Source organism: Cervus canadensis, chromosome 20, assembly GCF_019320065.1.
Source record: "Cervus canadensis isolate Bull #8, Minnesota chromosome 20, ASM1932006v1, whole genome shotgun sequence".
NCBI lineage: Eukaryota > Metazoa > Chordata > Mammalia > Artiodactyla > Cervidae > Cervus > Cervus canadensis.
The window spans coordinates 2,774,250-2,796,515 of NC_057405.1; the positions used below are offsets into that span (position 1 = coordinate 2,774,250).

General features: G+C 37.6%; 1 protein-coding gene across 2 annotated transcripts in view; it reads right to left on the reverse strand.

The window, feature by feature from the left end:
* The window catches only part of RNGTT (RNA guanylyltransferase and 5'-phosphatase), a 223,844-nt gene that overhangs the window by 102,558 nt on the left and 99,020 nt on the right, over positions 1 to 22,266 (reverse strand). For both annotated transcript variants that reach the window (XM_043438970.1, XM_043438969.1), the window contains one exon: positions 10,418 to 10,486. In XM_043438970.1, the coding sequence (XP_043294905.1) occupies positions 10,418 to 10,486 (69 nt within the window). The remainder of the gene's footprint in view (positions 1 to 10,417; positions 10,487 to 22,266) is intronic.

Genomic DNA, 22,266 nt, shown 5'->3' on the forward strand with positions numbered 1-22,266 from the left:
GCCAAAGAAATCCTCTAAAACTCAGACAGAGAGGAAGACAAAACGGAGGCACAGGTGACACACCTGCTGTGTGCAGCAGCGGTTCTCAGGGAGAGGTCTTACCCCCAGAGGTCTGGCAACGCCTGCAAGTTCCGTTATCACGCTGGGGAGGAAAGGGTGAGCTCCTGCCATCTAGTGGGCAGAGGCAGGGATGTTTCCAAACGTCCTGCAATGCACAGAGCAGCTGCCCACAACAAAGAACTATCCAACCCAAAACATCAACTGTACCAAAGTTGAGAAACTCTGACCTAAAGGAAGCCAGCAGTAATAACAACATAGAGGACAAGACATCTGGTTCTTCTTTACCTCTACTAACTTCATGATTTTAAGTAAATTCCAAGTCTGGGCTTCATCTCTCCCCCTTAGAAAAATGTAATAATAGCATTTTGCTGGTCTAACGACAGCGTATGTAGACCAAAGACACCTTAAATACCTTGCAGTCCATGCTACTCATTCCACTCATTAAATGTGAGCAGTTTAAATGTGAGCAGTTTCTTTATCATAACACATATTCCAGGCCCTACACTGAAGCTAAGAAAGAGCCCTGAACTTGCCATATATTAGTTTTATTTTTGTTGTTGTTCTAGCATTTAGTTTTAAAAGAAGCAGAAAAAATCCTCTTTGGTAATTCTACTGGACAGAAAAGCAAAACAGTTCTAGATTTAGCAACTTGGTTATATCCTTTGCCCAAGTTTCACTGACATGCAAATAATAAATACCTGTTTTGCAAAATAAGACACATAAATACCCTGTATGGAAGAAAAATCCTTAACACTAACTACCTACTATGCACCCAGTACCTTACTAGATGGGCAAGATACAAATTCTCTCAAGGAACTGAGTTCAACCACAGTGAGACTTTTAATATAAACTCCAAGAGCATTACAGAGGTGCTCAAATGAATATAAATAAAGCTGCTGAGTAAGAACAGAGAAACACCAAAATCAGGGGGCGGGGGTAAAGGAAGTTTTCTTGAGTAAGAAAAGTGCATGAACTGAATTTTGAAGAATAATAAGGTTACAAGGAAGTTCTAGGCAATGAGACCACAAATATACCTGAGTTGAGGGGAAGTTTGCTTAAGTTTTCTGAGACTAAATTAGCTTGGTACTATAGGCTGTTCTTATTGATATAGAGGGAAGAGTCCATCACCTAAAAAAAAAAAATCACTCAAGACAACCACTTGGCATTTCATTTCTAAAAAGTCACAAAGTTGGTAGCAACCAGTAGGGAGAGCTATCATACAAGCAAGGAAAGAAGAGAACTGCATTTTCAAAAGTTTGTTGACATTTCTCGTTTACTTATAAAAGTTTTTTACCTTATGGAAAGTAAAGCTGTGATTTGAGGGTTAAATTTAATATTAGAGAATTCACGCAGTGTCTTGGATTATTCAGGGTGGAAAAATTACTCAAAATACATTCATATTCCTATTTTTACTATCTGATTCACAAGTCTAATTAATTTCTTCTTGCTTCTTGTTTTTTTAATATGCATGCAGCAAACTCCCTTTGTTTTACAGATAAGGAAACTGATAACCAGAATAGTCCAACTTTGTAAAAAAAAATGCCCAAATCACAGAAACCTTTCCATTATTTAAAAAAAAAATTATATATATAAAATCTGTCCAAAAGCAAATAATGGAAGACTGGGTTGGAAGGTTTCATGATATAAAACTGTTTCAAAAGGAACCAATTTTAAGTCAGTTGTTTTCTAATTACTTTTAGCCTCTTTTGCGTGGAGTGGTGAGTAGGCGGGACAAACAACTGGCAATGCCCTGGCTACTGGGAAGAGGGCACTCAGACAACAAAGTGAACTTCAGCACCTAAAGCACTTCCCTCCCCTCTCCCACTCAGGCACCGGTGAACCAAGAAGCCTGTCCCATCTGCAGCACAGGCCCATCTCCCAGTGCACCTTGCCCCTACTCCCTGGACCCGCCACAGTGCGTCTGCCACTCCATCAGTTTGCACGTCCCTCACCTTGCTGCTGGGCCAACTTTCTTCATACAGTGTCAGCCCTTTAAGGGCAGAAACCCTGCCTTTATCCTTTTTTATTACTTCTTACTCAGCAATACAGTAGTCACCTAATCGATTAAACACAAGAGCCAACATATTACAAAAATTTCTCAGGATTAATTCTGCTATAATAACCAAGACTACTGCGATCTGGTAAGTCAGCAGATTCTCGCAGTGTTTCTCCTCTTCTCTGGTGGACACAAATCCGAATAAAAGTCATCCACTGACAGGGGACCAAACTCTAGATACGAGTAATATCTGCAGCCTAGTCACTTTATTCATCCAGTACGTTACCCTTCTTTTTTGCTAATTTGTGCTGCATATCATTAAAACAATTATCTCTGCTCCTAGTACTGATATGAGGAAGAGCACTGTAAGAACACAGGGGAGAGACAGGCTCACCAAGTCAGGCAGGCTTCCCCAAGGAAGCCACACCTAATTTGATATTCAAAGGCTGAATGGGAGTAATACAGAAAGGAAGAGAACAGTTTGTTGCAGAAGAAACAGCTGGTGTAAAGATGTACTCATTATAGTATACTTCAATTTGCACTTTTATAAATCTAACCAGTTTACTAGCAAAAAGCCCCACTGAAGTTCTCAGTGAACTTTGACGATGAAAGGAAAATTTATTCTAAATTGACAAAATGTTATGTTTTTAAGTATTTCCTCCTAAAAGTCTGAACTGCCATAAGCATAAGGGATGGGGGTGTCAGTAACAAGTCCTATCCTTCTGCTGATTCCAATACATCCCAAGATGCTCAAATTACATCACTGACAAAATATACATTAAAATATATGGCTGGACAAATTCTGAAAAGCAAAGTGCAAAATAATGTGCTACCTTCCTTGAAAAGTGGAGTGGGAATAAAAATGTATTAACAAATTTATATTTACTTATAAATACATAAAAAAAACTGTGAAGATAAGTTAAACACAACAGAAGATAACTGAGGGAGGGGAGGAGAGTGAGAAGGAGACTTTCTTCTCCATATTTTTCTTATTGCATGTTAAAGTGTATTATCTGGTTAAAATTAAAAATATATCACTGTAGAACATAATTTTAAAAATATCTACCATTAATACTTAAAAGTTAAACATAAATTATTTTTTAAAAAGAACTATCCCTAAATCATTGTGTTTAATATGTATCATTTATATGAAAATTGATTTTGCACTTTATATAGTTACCCTCTTGGAATTCACTTATTCATTTTTGTGAAGTCCTTATTTATGTTTACTTCTCCTTTTCTCTGCTACCAATATATCATTAGCAGTGTTTTTATGTTGTACAGTAATATTACTATACAGTAATATCTATATCTAGCAGAGGCTGATTACAAATTATTTACCTTTAGCTGTTTATTTTGTCAACAAAATTCAATGGAAGAGCAAATGTTTTATTTATTAAGAAAGCTAAAACAATAATATGCTTTTTTTCCTCCTTAAACAAAAAGCAAGCTAAGAATATTTTGCTGTGTTCCAAAAGTTGAAAAAGAAAAAAAAAAAATTAAAAATACTAACGTGCATTTTCTTCCTTGGCAGTTCACCATTATAATTCTCTGGAAATTATATATTTTTCAATAAAAAATAATATATTGGGGGAAAGGATAGAATGACACTTTTCCAGTCTGCCAGGAAACAGAGCCCTTCTTCAATTGAAGACCTATCAAAATATGCAAGCAAATGTCATGGCAACAGAAGCTCTCACCATGGTAACATCATCTCTGCTACAGAGGAAAACCACTCTAATTCGTCATGTACTTCAAGACAAGACATTAAACTAATTCCAATTTTCATTTTACAATCTATCCATAACATTCAATATACCTGGCAGTAGTAAAGATTTAATAAAAACATTAATATTTCACAAGAAAGCAATCTTTAAAATCAAAGCTGACTCAATTTACATGCAAACTGATTAATGTGAGAAACATAAAATCAAACTGACCCACCACACATAAAATCAAGATAGTGATGAAAACACAAAAAACAAACAATTCTATCACTACTGCTTGAGAATAAATACTCTAGATTCAACATAGAAACAATTATATGGTTTACTAATCACAATATAGCTGGCAGCAAAACAAGAAAAAGTCTTTTATAATCAAAGAAAAGATTTTAAGTTTTTACTAGCATGTCTATTTTGCAATTGACTGCATATAATCCTGTTTTTATTTCATAGTGAGGGATTATTAATGGCACAAAAATTCTTATCTAGAAATGTGTCTCCAGATGACAAAAGTAAAATCAAATACAATTTTTAAACAGTTATTAATTAATCAGTTACTACTACAAATAAAAATTTACTATGCTACATAAATTATTAAAATTCTCTTGCAAAAGCTTTAAACAAATAAGCATTATCAACTTTGTAAATTAACTTGAAAGATCTAATATCTGTCAAGTAAAAGATCTACTACCTATAGCATATTAAAATGCCAAATGGCCACCTTAAAATATTCATTTTTAGGTGACAAACTGCAAAAGATTAGCAATTCAAAATGTCAGTGAAATCATAAAACTGAAAACCTTATATGTAAGAGTCTAATAGAACCTATTTGGTTTATGGTGTAGACTATAACCAGATGGAAAATTCAATTTGAAGATACTTCTGTTTAAAAATCATCACCTCAGCATGATCAAAGTTTGAGCCTTAACATTTAGAAAGAATAGAGGTTTATATTAAAATAGTCAATTTTTTCTTTGGAGAAAATACCCATTTTTCTCAAAATATTTAAATATTTTAGCAAATATATAACATACTTCAATTTATTTAAAACACTGTTGATGAATAAAGTAATGTAATTGTCACCTTTAAATAAAAATATCAGTTATTTTCACATCAGCAAAACACAGAGGGAAACAAAAAGGCAGCGTGTGATAAGAGAGTAAGCTGGCTTCAAATCTAGGTATGGTCTTTAACATAAAAGCAAGGGAAAAATTGCTAGAGATACAGGAAGAAGATCACTCTGAATGCAGTATGATGAAGACAGGAGGATGATAAAGTGGAGGCTGCAGGACCAGTTGGGATGCTGCTGCAGTGGTCTAGGCAAAAGGCAATGAATGACAAGTGGGACTGGAGTGTGGTGGTGGTAATGAAGAGAAAAGGGAATAATTTAAGAGAGATTTAGGAGCGAAAGCAAGACTTGGAGATGGATCAGATGGATAAAAGAGTGGAAGGTGTCAAGATGGCATCTAGATTTCTCACTCAAGTAACTGCATTTAAGCAACTGAGAGAGGAAATGTCAGGAAAAGATCATTGTGTAGTCTGTATGTTGGTTTGTTGTTTGGGGAATAGAGATGGAGTTCAGCTGTAAGGTACGTTGGATTTATGGTGTTTTTGAGAAACTGAAAAGGTGATACCAGGGTAGGCAATTAGATAAACAAATCTGGAGCTTTAACAGAAATAAAAACTGAGTCACAGGCTTATGAGAGATAATCGAGCCATGGGTGCGAATCAGACTTCCAGGGAGAGAGTGGAGCTTGAGAAAAAATGAAGGTCCAGCGTACAGAGCCTTTTAGAAACTCCGAACTCTGATAACTAGTAGAAGACGGAGACCTTGAGTGAGATGGAGAAGAAACTGCATGAGACTGAAAGGAATGAGGGGTGTGTGATGTTTCAGAAGCCACGTCAGAGTACTGTAAGGAAGGTACAGACTACCACTAGATAATCCAGCAAGAAAAATGCTGAAGATGAACTTGATTTGGTAAGGAAGAAAGATCACTGGCGACCTTTAAAAAAAGTAGCTGATTCAAATGGTATTTACAAAGATGAAGCCCTTTCTAAAACACAATCATCCAGAAGTACAATATATAAAAGAAATAAATCAGGGCTGTCATGATATAAACAGAAGGCATATAAACAGAACATGTAAACAGAATGCTTACGTAGTAACCTATACTTGTACATGGTCCCCCAAAGAAACCCAGAACTTTAGAACTTCATGTTTTGAAACCAGTGGGCTTAGAAGTGATAATCCTTTTAGAAGTACCTCTTCAGCTTCAATTTTCTATAATTCTATAAATACAATTTAACCTACTTATTTTAAAAATTGAGACTTTCCTGAGAATTAATGACTGCTGTGTTTCAGTGAATACCAGATACCGATACACTTCTTTATAAACACAAAGAAATATCCTAGTATTGAGTTGCTTGAGCTGCTTGAAATATTCTGGAAATTAATCCTTTGTCAGTTGTTTCATTTGCTATTACTTTCTCCCATCCTGAGGGCTGTCTTTTCCCTTGCTTATAGTTTCCTTTGCTGTGCAAAAGCTTTTAAGTTTAATTAGGTCCCACTTGTTTACTTTTGTTTTTATTTTCGTTACTCTAGGAGGTGGGTCATTGAGGATCTTGCTTTGATTTATGTCGAGTGTCCTGCCTATGTTTTCCTCTGACAGTTTTATGGTTTCTGATCTTACATTTAGGTCTTTAATCCATTTTGAGTTTATTTTCTTGTATGGTGTTAGCAAGTGCTCTAATTTCATTCTTTTACATGGAGCTGTCCAGTTTTCTCAGCACCATTTATTGAAGAGGCTATCTCTGCGCCATTGTATATTCTTGCCTCCTTTGTCAAAAATAAGGTACCCACAGGTGCATGGCTTTCTATCTTGTTCCACTGGTCTATATTTCTGCTTTTATGCCAATACCATACTGTCTTGATGACTGTAGCTTTGTAATGTAATCTGAAGCCACTGTTCATTGCAGCACTATTTACAATGGCTAGAACATGGAAGCAATGTAGATGTCCTTTGACAGATGAATGGATAAATAAGTTGTGGTACATATACACAATGGAATATTATTCAGCCATAAAAAGGAACACTTTTGAGTCAGTTCTGATGAGGTGGATGAACCTAGAACCTGTTATACAGAGTGAAGTAAGTCAGAAAGTGAAAGATAAGTATTGTATTCTAAGCACATATATGGAATCTAGAAAAGGGTACTGAAGAATTTATTTACAGGGTGACAACGGAGAAACAGACATAGAGAAAAGACTTATAGACATGGGGAGAAGGGAGGAGAGGGTGGGATGTATGCAAAGAGTAATATGGAAACTCACATCACCATATGTAAAATAGAGAGCCAACAGGAATTTGCTGTGTGGGTCAGGAAACTCAAATAGGGGCTCTGTATCAACCTAGAGGGGTGGGATGGGGAGGGAGACGGGAGAGGTTCAAAAGGGAGGGGATATATGTGTAACCATGGCTGATTCATGCTGAGGTTTGACAGAAAACAATACAATTCTGTAAAGCAACTATCCCTCACTATAAAAATTAATTAAAAAAAAAGAAATATCCTAAGCTTTATTTTCCTCAATATACCATCAATTAGGTTTACTTGTCTTCTTTCTAATAAAAGTTATAAACTAAGTGCAATACTGGATGTGTTACAAGGTAATGTCTCTGAAAAACAGAACATTAAATCAAAACATGAATGAACTTTCTTCTAAGCTGGTGCTTGGGGTTTCACCCTCTACAGAATCATCACTTTAATATAGGTACCTCTGTCAGTCTTCTTGAATATTTTGCCAGGGTTTTTTTTTTTTTAGCACTAGTAATACCTTCTATCTTTTATTCGACTGTGGTCCCCTCACTATAATTACTGTAATGAAGCAGAATTAACTCCTTGCTAAGTTGTAAGTGTGCGTGTGTGCTTAGTCACTCAGTCGTGTCCGACTCTTTACGACCCCATGGACTGTAGTCTGCCAGGCCCTTCTGTCCATGGGGATTCTCCAGGCAAGAATGCTGGAGTGGGTTGCCATGCCCTCCTCCAGAGAATGTTCCCAACGGAGGGATCAAACCCAGGTCTCCCGCATTGTAGGCAAATTCTTTACCATCTGAGCCACCAGGGAGACCCCAGTTTCAAGTAACTAGCACCAAACAAATGAAGGCCAGGAGTTTTTACACAAGTTTTCCACCCTTCATTTGCCTCTGGAGTATTTCTGTAGCATTAGAGAACAGACTGAACATTATTAATAAAAGTCAAGCTTTGTCCATCCCTGACCAGCACCTTCTCTCTGCTCAATGTAGCCTCCCTCAAATTGCTAAGTTGGTCATTCAAAATAGTCCCTTTCTTCATTTACTTGAATTGTTGGCTCAAGGAAGCCAACAGATGCAATACCACATTGTGAGAAGCTTGGAGGACTTTCTGATAAATGTGGTGGATTAAACACGTGCATTTATATCCACTTTGATTTGAAACCGCTAAAATGGGATTTACAGAAAGAGGTATCAGTAGAAAAGGAAAAATAGGAGAGCAGAAAGCAACCTTTTTGAAAACTAGAAAGTAGGTGAAATTAATAAAGAATGAATGTGAAGTGCCTGAGGGGAAGGACAGGAAGGCAGAGCAATTCCTGTCGGGTCCCCCAGAATGGGCTACATAACATATGGAATAGATATGTACTGAGAAGGCTGCGAGGGGGTGAAAAGGGAGATCTGGTACTGGCAACAGACTGGGTAAAAATCATGCATGGGTCTGAATCATGAGGTTATTAACAGAATGAGACATCCTAATTCCTGTTATAGTTAGATTTTACTTCTTTCAGTCCAAGGAGATGAGGCTTGGAAACTACTGGAACTCAAAGATCTAAACTCTATCTTCCTAAAACTTTCTACTATTTCTGTCCCCAGCCTCTAACTCTCCTCCATCTCCTCCTTTGACGACATAAGATTTTTCCCTCCACCTGCTTCACAAGCGGGATGAAGACAGAAGCCAATCACATACCACCAAATGTGCAGTTTTACTAAATAGTAAAGCATACACACTATAGTATTTAATACATAATGTTTGAAAATATTAGTCCCCTTCCCTTTACCCCAGGTACCTAGTTTGATGTCTTTCTACATAACTTCACAATTAGTTCACACCCTTATTTCTAAGGAGAGAGTGAAGGCAAAATGCAGCTTATGACAAGTAGGAGCACATAAAAGGCAACTCTTTCCTAGAAGAGCAGTGGTTCTCACACTTGAACACACACCAGAGTCACTTGGAGAGCATGCTAAAGCACAAATTGGTGGACTCCATTTCCCAGTGTTTCTCATCAGTAGGTCTGGGGTAAGTGACATGTATAACAACTTCCTGGGTGGTGTTAATGCCGCCTTGTCCACAGGTCACAGTTTTGAGAAGCACTACCCACAGAGCACAGGTTCTCAAGGGAAGGCAAGTCTGCCTCTCCGGGGAGGAGGCCGTGAGTGTGTGTCCTCAGAGACAGGAGGCCATGAGTGTGTGTGTCCTCAGGGGAAGGAGGCCGTGAGTGTGTGTGTGCTCAGAGACAGGAGGCCGTGACTGTGTGTGTCCTCAGGGAAAGGAGGCCGTGACTGTGTGTATCTTCAGGGGACAGGAGGCAGTAAATGTGTGTGTCTTCGGGGGACGGGAGGCAGTGAATGTGTGTGTCTTCAGGGGACGGGAGGCAGTGAGTGTGTGTGTCTTCAGGGGACGGGAGGCTGTGAGTGTGTGTATCTTCAGGGGACAGGAGGCCGTGAATGTGTGTGTCTTCAGGGGAAGGAGGCCATGAGTGTGTGTATCTTCAGGGTAAAGGAGGCAGTGAATGTATGTATTTTCAGGGGACAGGAGGCAGTGAAGATATGTATTTTGGGGTGTCGCAACCTGGGGGGGTGAGAGGGAGAGGTAACACTGGCATCTGATATGTACAGACCAAAGACACTACGAAACACCCTTCCACACACAGGACAGCCCCACACAGCAAAGAACTATGGGGCCAAAAATGTCAATAGTGTGGAGGATGAGAGATCTTACCACAGAGTAAAAGAGAATTTACTCCAAATATATGATCTGACCATTGCGCTGGTGAAAGGTTTTCAGCGAGTTTCAGTAATCTGACATGGAATAAACACGCAAAGAATTGTGTTTTTCTTCAAATATTGATAACTCTGAATTTTACTCATCCATGACAAAATGAAGTTTTAAAAATAATTAATACTTACAAGATATATTGGGCTACAGAAATAAATAACCATTTATTTACATAAGGTTATTGGTAGATTTCTAGTAAAGAAATGTAAGTTAACATTCATCTTGCAAGAGTAGTAAGAAAACTAATTATAATAAAAGACTAATAACTTCCTTAAAAAATAAAATGATCAGCTGTATTTATCTCCTAAGATAAGTCAAAAGCAAACAACTATTCATTTTGCTATAATATATATATATAATATAAGGGAAATACTTTATTTTATAATGAACCATTTGTTTTAAGGAAAAGCTGATTATAGCACTAATCAATCCTAAGTAGACATATCTAAAAAAACTGTATTTTATATATACATGCATGTTTGTACATGGATATACATAGATACATGTACATGTATACACATACACACACACACACACAGACAAATATACTTACTCCAGTGGGCTGGAAAATAAGTCCATCCATTTCATGGCTGACTTCTTTGGCAAAATTTCCTTCAAGTAGCTATAAAATAAACATATATATTTTTACAAATATAATAATCAACACAAAAAATCACTTTTAAAGTTTTAGAGTTTTTCTAAGCTTTATAAGAACTTAATACATAAGCTTTAAAAACTGAAATACAAAATGGGGGAGAAGGGTGATCCAGAGAGATCTAGGCTAATATACTGTAAGATTCTTTTTTTAATATATAAAGACTTCCATTCCATGGCAGGCTAGATATCTCAAACAATAGTCTTAACTGCAACAACCAAAATGATGGTAAAATATTCAAAACATATTTTTCCTTGTTCTAGTTTTATTAAGATATAATTGACATACAGCACTGTATAACTGTAAGGTGTACAGCATAATGACGTGACTTACATATATCGTGAAATGATTACAATAAGCCTAGTGAACATCTATCATCTCGTGTAGATACAAAATAAAAATGTATTTTTTCCTTGTTATGAGAATTCAGGATTTATTCTTAACAACTTTCATATATAACATACAGCAATATTAACTATCTTAACTGTGTTGTACATTATATCCCTAGCTCTCATTTATCTTACTAAGGTGGGCAAAAAGCACCAACTTCCAGTTATAAAACATATTTTTTAATTCACCATGCTGAGCCAGCATAAATGTAGCAAGACAGGAGGCCAAAACCAAAATGACTGTAGAAACTCTGGGAAGTAATAAATAAAGGGAATAAAAATAAATGTATCCACAAAGGAAGAGAGCAGAAAATTTTGCTTGGGGATAGGTGGAGTAAGAATAAGATTCTCTGAGAATCTGTAACTACAAGTTAGATCACATATGGGGACTGTACTTTCAAAATGCATTATCTGTGTTTTCCACAAAACCTCAAGCAGAAAATTTAACCTTTCTTTCTGTCCTACATTTTTTGTCTTTATTGTATTTTTTTTTCAAGCAAAAAATTGCACTGCAAGGAATACACACCATGAAATACAAACAACAGTTTTTTCAATGCCATATCTACTGAAAGGCAGAGTTATAGGCCCAATGCTCTCTAATTAATTCTGAACAATTGTTTTAAATGCTTCTCTTCCACAGACTTATTATTCTGAAAAACTGAACATGTGCATCACTGATGGAGGACCTAAACACTGATTTCTGCACCTTAGGAAAGAGAAGAGAAGGTACTTTCATAGAGCCAGGTAAAAAGTCTGTTATCCAGAGTCTTGCCAAATGACATAACATTTAGGAGAGTTCTAGGATTGAAATATATTCCACCAAAATTTTGGATCTGCTGTGTGTTATCCAACCAAAATCCTTCATCACAATCACATCCTCTTAAACCGCTACACTGAAAGGGAGACTTGCACTCCAAAAGTGACGAGCAAGATTCCCAGTGTGTCTCACACGCCACGAGATCTGTGGTTCTCTCCCCAAACTGTGACTTCATCTTCCCTGCCATTTCAGTCCTTGAAATTGGCAATTTCTCTAGACTGGAAGCAGTTCAGCAAAGAAAAGTAAGAGCTATCCTACTTTCTAACTGCTTTAAGACCAATTTGAGTTTGAATAACTTACATTTCCTTTAAACTGTAAAGTTCTTTAGTCGAGTTCATGGGAACAGAAACCAGAGAGGCTGAGGGGGAAGGGAAAACAAGGCGGTAGTGTTTGATGGGTACAGAGTTTCAGTATGGAAAGATGACAAAGATCTGGAAATGCATGATAACGACGGTTACCCGACAGTGTGAATGTCCTTAATGTCACTGACATGTATGCTTAGACATGGCTAAACAGTCAGCTTTATGCTATGTATATTTTACCACAATTTTTTTCAACAGTAATGCTCTTGGTGTTTTCCTTCTTGTGCGTTTTGTTCTTTCCTCTAACTGTAACATTAGGACAGTGGGGAGCCTGCAGTGGGACTCTTAGAGCCATACGACCTGGAGTTTGGCAGAACAGGTAAAAATCTCAGGACAGATGTGAAACTGATCTCTAATTCATTCATAGGTTTAAACGACCTAGCCATGTCAGGAGGAAATTTGCCTAAGTAAAAATTCAATATGGATTAAAAGTACTGACTTTTTATAATGAACTAACTAATGGGTAGAGGTTCAAATAAGAAAAAGATGTATAATAATGATACGTCTTGTACTTCATCACACAAGAAAAGGCAACCTATTAAATTCATAGCACAAATACTGCTGAGGAATGAAGCAATGAAAACAAAATGCCACAATCATCTTTTTAAAAAGTATTTTTTAAAGGTTAAACAATTTGTTCTTTTACTACAGGTACATCATTTATGACCCATAAACATAGCTTTTCCATTCTTAGAGCATATTTCTCCAATTCATATACTGGATTATCCGTGTAGATAAAGTATATGTTGACAAGACTCTAGATAACATGATGCTACCTCCTGCAGAAATGGAAGTAACTTCCTTTTTAATTTTACTCTAACTTTTTAAGAATCAGAGAATTTAAGGGACTATGAAACTTCTTAGATCAAAAGAAGAAATATTCCTTGTTTTCACCCATTTTACTCCCTGTTGATTACTCTAGACAATATTTCTTTCTTTACTTAATAATGTACAGTGTCACTTACTATATATTAAAAGACCTTTATAGTTATAAAGGTCTTTATACTATAAAGTATATACACTTTATACTTTATATAAAGTGTATATACTTTATATAGTTTATACACTTTATAAACACTTTATAGTATATAGTATATATATACTGTAGTATATATAGTATGTGTATATATATATATATAGTATATATAGTATAAAGTGTTTTTGTGCTTGGTTCTTAATATATAAAGATATCATTCAAAACACACAACCCCTCATGAGGCGCATAATTTTGAATTTTGTATTATTATTCATTTCACCAGAAAATGCAACTGAGGCCATCAGAAATTAAGTGACTAGCTTCAACTCGCTGGAAAAGACCCTGATGCTGGGAAAGACTGGGGCAAGAGGAAAAGGGGACCACAGAGGATGAGCTGGTCGGATGCCGTCATCGACTCGATGGTCACGAGGCAGACACTGGGAGACAGTGAAGGACAGGGAGCCTGGTGTGCTGCAGTTCACGGGGCCGCAGAGAGTCGGACACGACTCAGCAACCAAACAGCCACAGCGGCAGCAGCTTCACCTCAGACAACAGCTAACAAAGTAAATTCATTCAGAACACCGTTTTAGACTTTAATTAAACATAAGGAAATAACCAAAGAAAGTCTCTGACTCTCTAAAACAAACGCCCTAAAGACTTCTGAAACTGCCCACATACATGCTCCAATCACCATTTAAAACTTACAGACTTTAAGTGTACCGTAGTATGTGCTACATGAATAAGATACATACAAAGGAAGATAAAATTCTTGAGGTGGAGGGAATTATTTTTTAGGGATAAAAATTTTAATATATGTAACAAACCTATATAATTCATTTATTATTCATATTAGAAATCAGACATGTAAAATAATGTTAAATTTAAAATACTGCTTTTTTGGGTCATAAATTGTGAAAGAAAATTTATCCAAACTCATTACGAGCATCTTCTATACATCAGTGTCACTACCATTCGAGCCAATACTGAATGTATCAGTATACCCCATTGCCCTCCCTGCTGTCTCAGTTACAGCACACTTCAGTTCACACGGGAGACGGCACTGCAGGTGTCATCTCAAGCTACAGGTGCTACCTAGTAACACGTTAGAAAAGCCCCCTCCCCAGCGGTTCCTCAGGTTTGCATTCATTTTCCTGAAAGTGTTCCGCATCTTTAAGGTTATCTTTAAAAAGCTGGTTTATGGAAAAGTTCCACTTTTACTTACAATGTAAAAGTTGTCTAACCTGACAATAAATTCTTAAAAAGCAGACAATCTGTAAAATCACAGCTTTTGTTAAGGCCATTAGCAGACTGAGGTGTTCAGGAAACCAAGTAAACTGAATTCCAAGCCCTCCAAAGAAAGATGAAATACATCTTTCACTTTTGGAAGAGCATAAGAGGAAAAATGGGAAGTCATAAAAGCAAGTATAAAGAAAACCTGAAAATCTGATCAATTTTTAAAAACCAAGTGTGAGTTAGTGTAACAGTTTAGAATCCCTGAAAACCCCGAACACAAGAGGAATCCAAACCTACTCACTAGGTCTATTCCTCAGGTTTCTATTAGGATTCACAGGAACGACTGGGAGCAGGGCAAGAAAGAGGACAAAGCATCTTGGCTGCAAACAGACATAAAATCCTTCCCAGACCCCACCTGATACGCAATAAAGGCCGTCTGAGGATAAAGCTGTCTGCAGCTACACAAGGGTCCAGAAAAGCCTTGGTCCAAGGATATTACACTGATAAAAAGCAGGAAAACTTACTCCTGCCAAAACATCCCATCTGTGCAAAGCAAAACGGCTGCCAAGAGGGAGAGGTCAGCCCACTGATGGGAGACTCAGGTGCCCGGGGTCTGCTTAATACCAAGGCTTGAGGTTAAGAAAACACTACAGTCCCCACAAGTCAGGCGCTGAGGGACAAGCAACAGCAGATGACATATAGGGAGAGCGCAAGGGCACAAAGACAGACACTGCATGGCACAGGCAAGCAGAGTCCGCTGAAAGCTGCACGTGAGGCGGGAGCACTGGAGCAAACCCGTCTTACACCCGAGGCCTTTCAAGTAACAAGCCATCTGTCTAAGGAACCTGAAGCCTTTGGAGCACTGAAGACAACTATATAGCAATACAAAGAGAAAGTGAAAGTCACTCAGTCATATCCAACTCTTTGCGACCCCAAGGACTGTAGCCTGCCAGGCTCCTCCTTCCATGGAATTCTCTAGGCAAGAATACTGGAGTGGGTAGTTGTTGCCTTCTCCAGGTGATCTTCCCAACCCAGGGATCAAACCTAGGTCTCCTACATTGCAGACAGATTCTTTACCATCTGACAATACAAACCGATCACAAACACAGAACAGATTAGCACCCACTAACCCCACCTCCCACAAATGAAGCTTACTAAACTTAAAGGAGGAGAGGTATGCACATTACTAAGCACAAAGACATTTACCTCAGTACCTATTGTTCATATAGAAAAAAATGCCCAGCGTCTAATAAAAAACTATCATAAACACAGACAAAGGAAGAAAAAATGACCTGCCTCCAACAGATAAGGTAATGAACAGAAGAAAACACAGGGACGGCCCCTATTGTGGAATTATCAAGCAAAGATTTTAAAATAACCTTCACATTTTAAAGGAAAACAGGAAAACATGAATGAGCAAATTGGAATTTCAGCAAAGAGTTAAAAAAAAAAAAGAAACGGAAATCCAAGAAATACAAACATAATATCAAAGAAAAAGAATATTAATCAATGGGAATGACAATCTATGAGATTATCAACAGACTGGATATAACAAAGAAAAGAATCACTGAACTCAAAGAGTATAGCACTTTTCCCAACTGAAACACAAAACAACAAAAGGGGAGATATAGGGGTGGCAGGGAAGGGAGGAGGACAGAACTAGGAATCAAACAGCAAGGGTGAAGAGGTCTTTAAAATACTCACAGACTACACTTAGAGAGAAAAATCAGTAAGAATATAGAAGACTATTACAACAATGAAACCTGACCTATTTAACATTTTATAGAAAACTGTACCCAGCAACAGGAGAAAATATATCTATATTTATTTTTTTAAGTGCATACAACACTTCCATATAGGTCAAATCCACACAAAGTATGCTCTCTGACCACAATGAATTAAATTAATTAAAAGAGAAAAATACCCGGAAAATCCCCCAATGTTCAGAAACTCCATAACCAACTTCCAAATAACTCAAGAATAAAAAGAAGTCAAAAGGAATTCTTTAAGTATTTCAAACAACGAAAATGAAAATACAGTAGATGGATATTTGACAGATACAGTTGAACAGTGTCATTGGAAAATTTATTGCACTAAATGACTAATTAGAAAAAAAGAAAAGTGACAAATTAATGATACCAACTTCCACCATAAGAAACTGAGGGCAACTCTAGAGAATTCAGGAACCACAGACAGCAGAAGGAGCCACTTGGGGGTTGAGGCTGTACACCCAATGAAGAGGACCACACCCAAGAAGACCAAGACCCAGACATAGCAGAAGAAGGCACGTCAATGGCTCACAGATGGTGGAGTTGCTGAAATGGCTTAAAGAGGCATCTCATCCATTTTTAAAGATGGCAGCTGTGGTTAGAAAGCAGTAAATCTGAATCTAAAATATTACAGGAGTAATAGCCAAGGATAAGTTGCCAAAGTTGAAAGTGACTACATCAGAAGAAAGTGTCACTGAGCTGAAAATTTCATAGAAATGGAGAAGCCAGGGTTATAAGTAGAGCAAACTAAACACAGAAAAGGTGAGTAGTTGACAAGTAAAATGACCAGTCTTTGAGGAGAGAGTCTAAGTTAGGCACGGCTTCTAGGGAAAAAGGAATAGTTATCAAGAAGTCAAAAAGAGGTTGAATACACCCAATTAAAATAGAATGGCTTGAAAGGCTAAGTTTTCTTTTAATGACTTAAACATCGGATAAGTTTAACACTCACTTTGCTCTCCATCTGCCTCTGATATTATACTCCAAGATAAAATGTCCTATACCTGTAAGTTAGCTTGTCTTCTTTCGTCTTCTTTTAAGTAAAACTCATGAATTGCACTTATTTGTTATGTAAGAAGAGTTAAGTTTTTCTTAGAAAATCTTATTAGATGATAACATCTCAATAAAAATAAAATTTCATCCATTCTTCCATTAGGAAGGTATTTCCTGACTGCCTACCAATGCTAGCAACCAGTTAGTATTCAAGATACTACGAATCCAATGATAATATAAACCTAGGCCAATATGCCTAAACAAAACCTTAAATTTAATTTAACAGCAAAACTACAAATGCAATGATGTAATCAGCCATTTCTCCCTGTCAGTTTTTATTCAGAAACACAGTTCTATTTAAATTACCTAAGATTTGGGTTTTTAAATCACTTAATAAAAAAACAATTTTAAGATATTTTACTTTAAAAATATTTAACTACAAAACCTTGGAGAAGCTTTGAGGTGGAGTATGTGGTAAATTATCTTAAAGAGCCTAGGACTTCTTTGGCCATATCACCCTCAACATGCCCAATCTCATCTAAAGATCCTAGGATACACTTTCAGAACTGCAATTTTCCTGATTATTTTCCACTAGATAAAATTAGAAGATAATTAGATAAAAGGTAAAATAGCAGATAAAACAGCAATGCTATGGACTGCAGCCTGCCAGGCTCCTCTGTCCATGGGATTCTTCAGGAAAGAATACTGGCGTGGGCAGCCATTCCCTTCTCCAGCAGATCTTCCCGACCCAGGGACCAAACTCAGGTCTCCTGCACTGCTGGCAGATTCTTTACCATCTGCCACCAGGGAAGCCCCAAAATAACGTATCAAACAGTTGTTAATAAAGCATGACAGTATTTCACAAATGCTTACAAGACTTCAATGTGCTTACCCATGACTATTGTATCTCACTGCCTGAACACACCGCAGAAGGCATGTAACCTTCCATTAACAAAGACTGGGACAACTGACAAAGACTATACGTCTATGAATCACAAAGTAATTGGAAACCAAATCATTATAAATGCATAAGCAGAGAAAGATAATACAAAAGGGCTTGAAATTTAAAACGTGAGAAACAAAAGAGAAACTGTAAACTTACAAAGCACAGAAAAGAACCTTTGGAAATAAGGAAAATGATAGCTTAAGGTAACGATAAAGAAGGAAATGAATCTACAGTAAAATTGGGAATGCAAACTGGCAACATCAATTCATCATAGTATAAAAAAAAATTCTTTTCTTAAACAAAAGATTAAACTATCTCTACCTTTCTGGTCTGGACTATTCTACTCACAACAGATATTTTCTGGGTAGATATCTCCACATAGCCTCAACTGAGAATACTCAATACAGTAGCTTCTATCTGCTGACTTTTTTTAATGTGCTTTCATAATTCTCCTAAAGTTCAAGTTTTAGTTTTACCAATCCCCCAAAAATGGAAACTTCCACTCACCTGGATATTACTATTTATTCTTTTTCATCCTCAAAGTATAAACTCCTAATTTAGGTAAAGATTATTCAATGCTTCTGTACCTTAAATACTCCTCTAATAGCAAAAATCACTCTATAAAACACCTTTCTTGCTCACCAAAAAGCCAATATTGGGCTTCCCTGGTGGCTCAGTGGTGAAGAATCTGCTTGCCAATGCAAGAGATACGGGTTCGATCTCTGATCCAGGAAGATCCCACATGCCACGGAACAAGTCAGCCCGTGCACAGCTACTGAGCCTGTGCTCTAGAGCCTGGGGGCCCCAACCACTGAGCCCACATGTCAGAGCTGCTGAAACCCTTGCACCCTAGAGCCTGTGTTCCGCAACAAGGGAAGCCACAACAATGAGAAGCCCATGCACCACAACTGGAGAAGAGCCTCCACCCACCACAACTAGAAAAAAGTCCTTGCAGCAGCAAAGACCAGGCACAGCCAAGTATAAATTAAATTATTAAAAAAATTTAAGCCAAATTCATGCTCTTTTTTTAAAAAACAACGACTTGATTTCTGTGTTTTTTTTTAACCAACGACACCTATACAACAATATCATTAAAGTTAGCTAATCAAAATATAAATATCAATAACTTCTGGAACATGATCATTGGCCCTTTCACTAACTCATATTATTGAAATTAAAATTAAGCATAATAGTTCAAAAAACTTCTAGTGAATCCCACCTGAAAAGTTAGACAATCTAAAATCAAAATTTCTCTAGAAAATAGTTTATTTTTTTCATGGTCATTCATCTTATTTCTACCAAAATTCCCTCATAATTTCACAAAGTAGAAGCCAACTCACCCTCATGAGACAAAGTTCTTTTTGCCAGATTTCCAGTTTCTCTTTTTAATCTCAGAATGAGGCATCAACATACATTCATTCAGTGCCAATAATTGACAGTCACTCTATCAAGTGCTTGAAATTTTAAAAGATATCAATCAGTTTTCTCCTGGAAGGGCTGTGTCAGATCCAGTGTGGAGGTCCCAAGCTCAAATGCCTACAGGTACCAGGCCGTGAACCTGCGCTGGACGGGGCATAAGACAGCCCAGACCAGTGAACACTATGACCAACCGGAGCACACATCTTCATCCAGAAGGACAGTACTGCACTCGCCTCGGCAGCACATATACTAAAAGACAGAGTTTTTAAGGTTTAAATGAGCTTAGTCTTTCTGGGAAAGATTCTGCCTGATGCTGGGAAAGATTGAGGGCAGGAGGAGAAGGGGACGGCAGAGGATGAGATGGTTGGATGGCATCACCGACTTCATGGACATGGGCTTGGGTGGACTCCAGGAGTTGGTGATGGACAGGGAGGCCTGGCGTGCTGTGGTTCACGGGGTCGCAGAGAGTTAGACACAACTGAGTGACTGAACTGGACTGAAGGGAATCCTTCTGGGGCCTACCAGTCTATGACTTCTGGTTGCTACAGACCTAAATACACATAAAACACTCATTTTACAGTCAGTGCTCTTAATAGAGGTGCTTAAAGCCTTCTGCGAGAACAGAAAAGTAACTGCCATTTCATCTATCATCCACAGTTCTATACAAATGTTTACTGAGTACTAATTATCCATGGGGGCGGGGGTGAAGATGGGAAGAACAGAAGGAGCAGAAGGAAGAGGTAACACACATAACACCATATGCCAGACACTGCTCTAAGCATTTTACATATGCAGTTGGCTCTCTGTATCCACAGATGTGGAACTTGCAGATACAGAGGGCCAATTCTACTACATTATTTTATAGAAGGGCTTAAGCATCAAGAATTTTAGCATCACAGAGGTCTTGGAACCAATCTCCTGCAGATGAGAGACCCATATTAATTCATTCTAGCCTCATAACAATCTCATAAAGTTAGGGACCATAATTATCCCCATTTTAAAAGTGAAGCTTAGAACTTGCCCATGGTCACAAAGCAAGAAACTAAAATCTAAAATCATTCTGGCTCCAGAGTCCACATTTTTGATGGCTTTTCTAAACTAGGCTATCACATTCCCAGATACCTCCTAGTGTCTACTCCATATACTCCATCAACACACTCTCACAGCACACTGCACTCCCCTTCATCACAAGATGTTCCTGTTTAATTGTCTGACTACCAAACTGAGCTGTGGGCTGAGGACAGGAATCACATTTTTTATCATTTTATCTTCAGCATCTATTACAGTAATCTGGTGCAGAGTAAGTTCTCTCTTCAACAAACATGTACTGAATAAAAATGAAGTGAATAGCACAGTGATAGGATTGACTTAAAAAAAAAAAAAAAGTCGATAAGCGTAGGTCAGGCAGAAAATGCATGGAATGTATTGAGTTGGCCAAAAAGTTCATTTGGGTTTTTTCCATAGGATGTTATGGAAAAATCCAAATGTGAACTTTTTGGCCAACCCAATATTATCCCATGAAGCTGTATAAGATGAAAACATTAAAAAAAAAAAGTAAGAGAAGTTTAAAAGCTATTGGTCTAATGTATACATACATTATTAAAGGGGTAAGATTTTTTAAAAATACTAAAACCATCATTCATAGTTAATAATTTTCTTACAAACCATCCCTTACTACCTTCATAACTGCCAGTGGGGATAACTGAATCTGGACAATAGGATCCTAACTGGTCTTCTTATCTGTAGGCTAACTTCCTCTCTCTAAACTACTTCGATTCACTACTGCTAGAATTAACTTTCTGAAACAATTTGCTGTGTCACATGTAAAAATCTTTGAATGCTCCTCACTGCCTAGGGCCCAAGTTCCCTTAGCCTGGTTTTTTAAATTCTTCCTTTTTTTTTAACCCCAGGGCAACCTCTTCTAAAGTGTTTTCCAGAATGTTTTTCCAGACTGCAGCTGGTACAAAGTATAGGTGAGTATTTCCTTTGTGGGTAGAAAAACATGACGTACTAATTCTGGAAGAATTTGAAGCACTTTTGGAAGGAATACATGGATAGAATGGATACTTATACATAAACACGTGATACAAAAAAAATTAAACCAAACTACCTAAGAGGCTAGTGTGAGTGTAGCAAGAAAAAGAACAAAAACTAGAGAAAGACAACAATGAAAAGACCAAAAATTTGCAATATGTACTTAAAGGGACACCAAATTTTATGTGTAAAATATAATATAATTTAACATTTTCAAACAAGGGACAGTGTGGTAAATTGCAGAACAGATCCCATTCAAAAATACATCCTCTGTTTGAACAGGTATGTACTGAAGAATTTACCTTACCCAGAATGAGGTCTGGCCTTTGCCCTCTGCTACTGGGAGGTAATTTGTAGACCCTTGGAATATCCTGCCTAACAACAGTGTCTTCGCTTGCCTGCAGGGTTGGTCACTGAAAAGTCTAACAATATGATTTATGATGTTCGAAACAAGCCACATCAGATCCAGCCTCCAGAGTAACTGGAGACTAAGTGTATTAGCCTGAACCTCTGGGAGGGACTGAATACTCACTAAAGGGGAGCTATGCTGGTAGCATGTCACTGATTCGCAAGGTAAACTCTGGACACCAAACGCTTGTGCAAACTTTCCTGGCTGGCAGTACTCTGAGTCTGATCACACATCTTAGCCAGGAGTAGGAAACATTGTCTCTGACTCCTGAAGAGAACACAGCCAGAAGGTTCCCACTTGGGCCACTCCAGATTTTGCCCTACTAGGCTTAGGCTCTCATCTTGGCCGATTTGATCTGCATCCTCTTGTTGGAGTGAAACTTACAGACTCTTGCTTTGGCTGG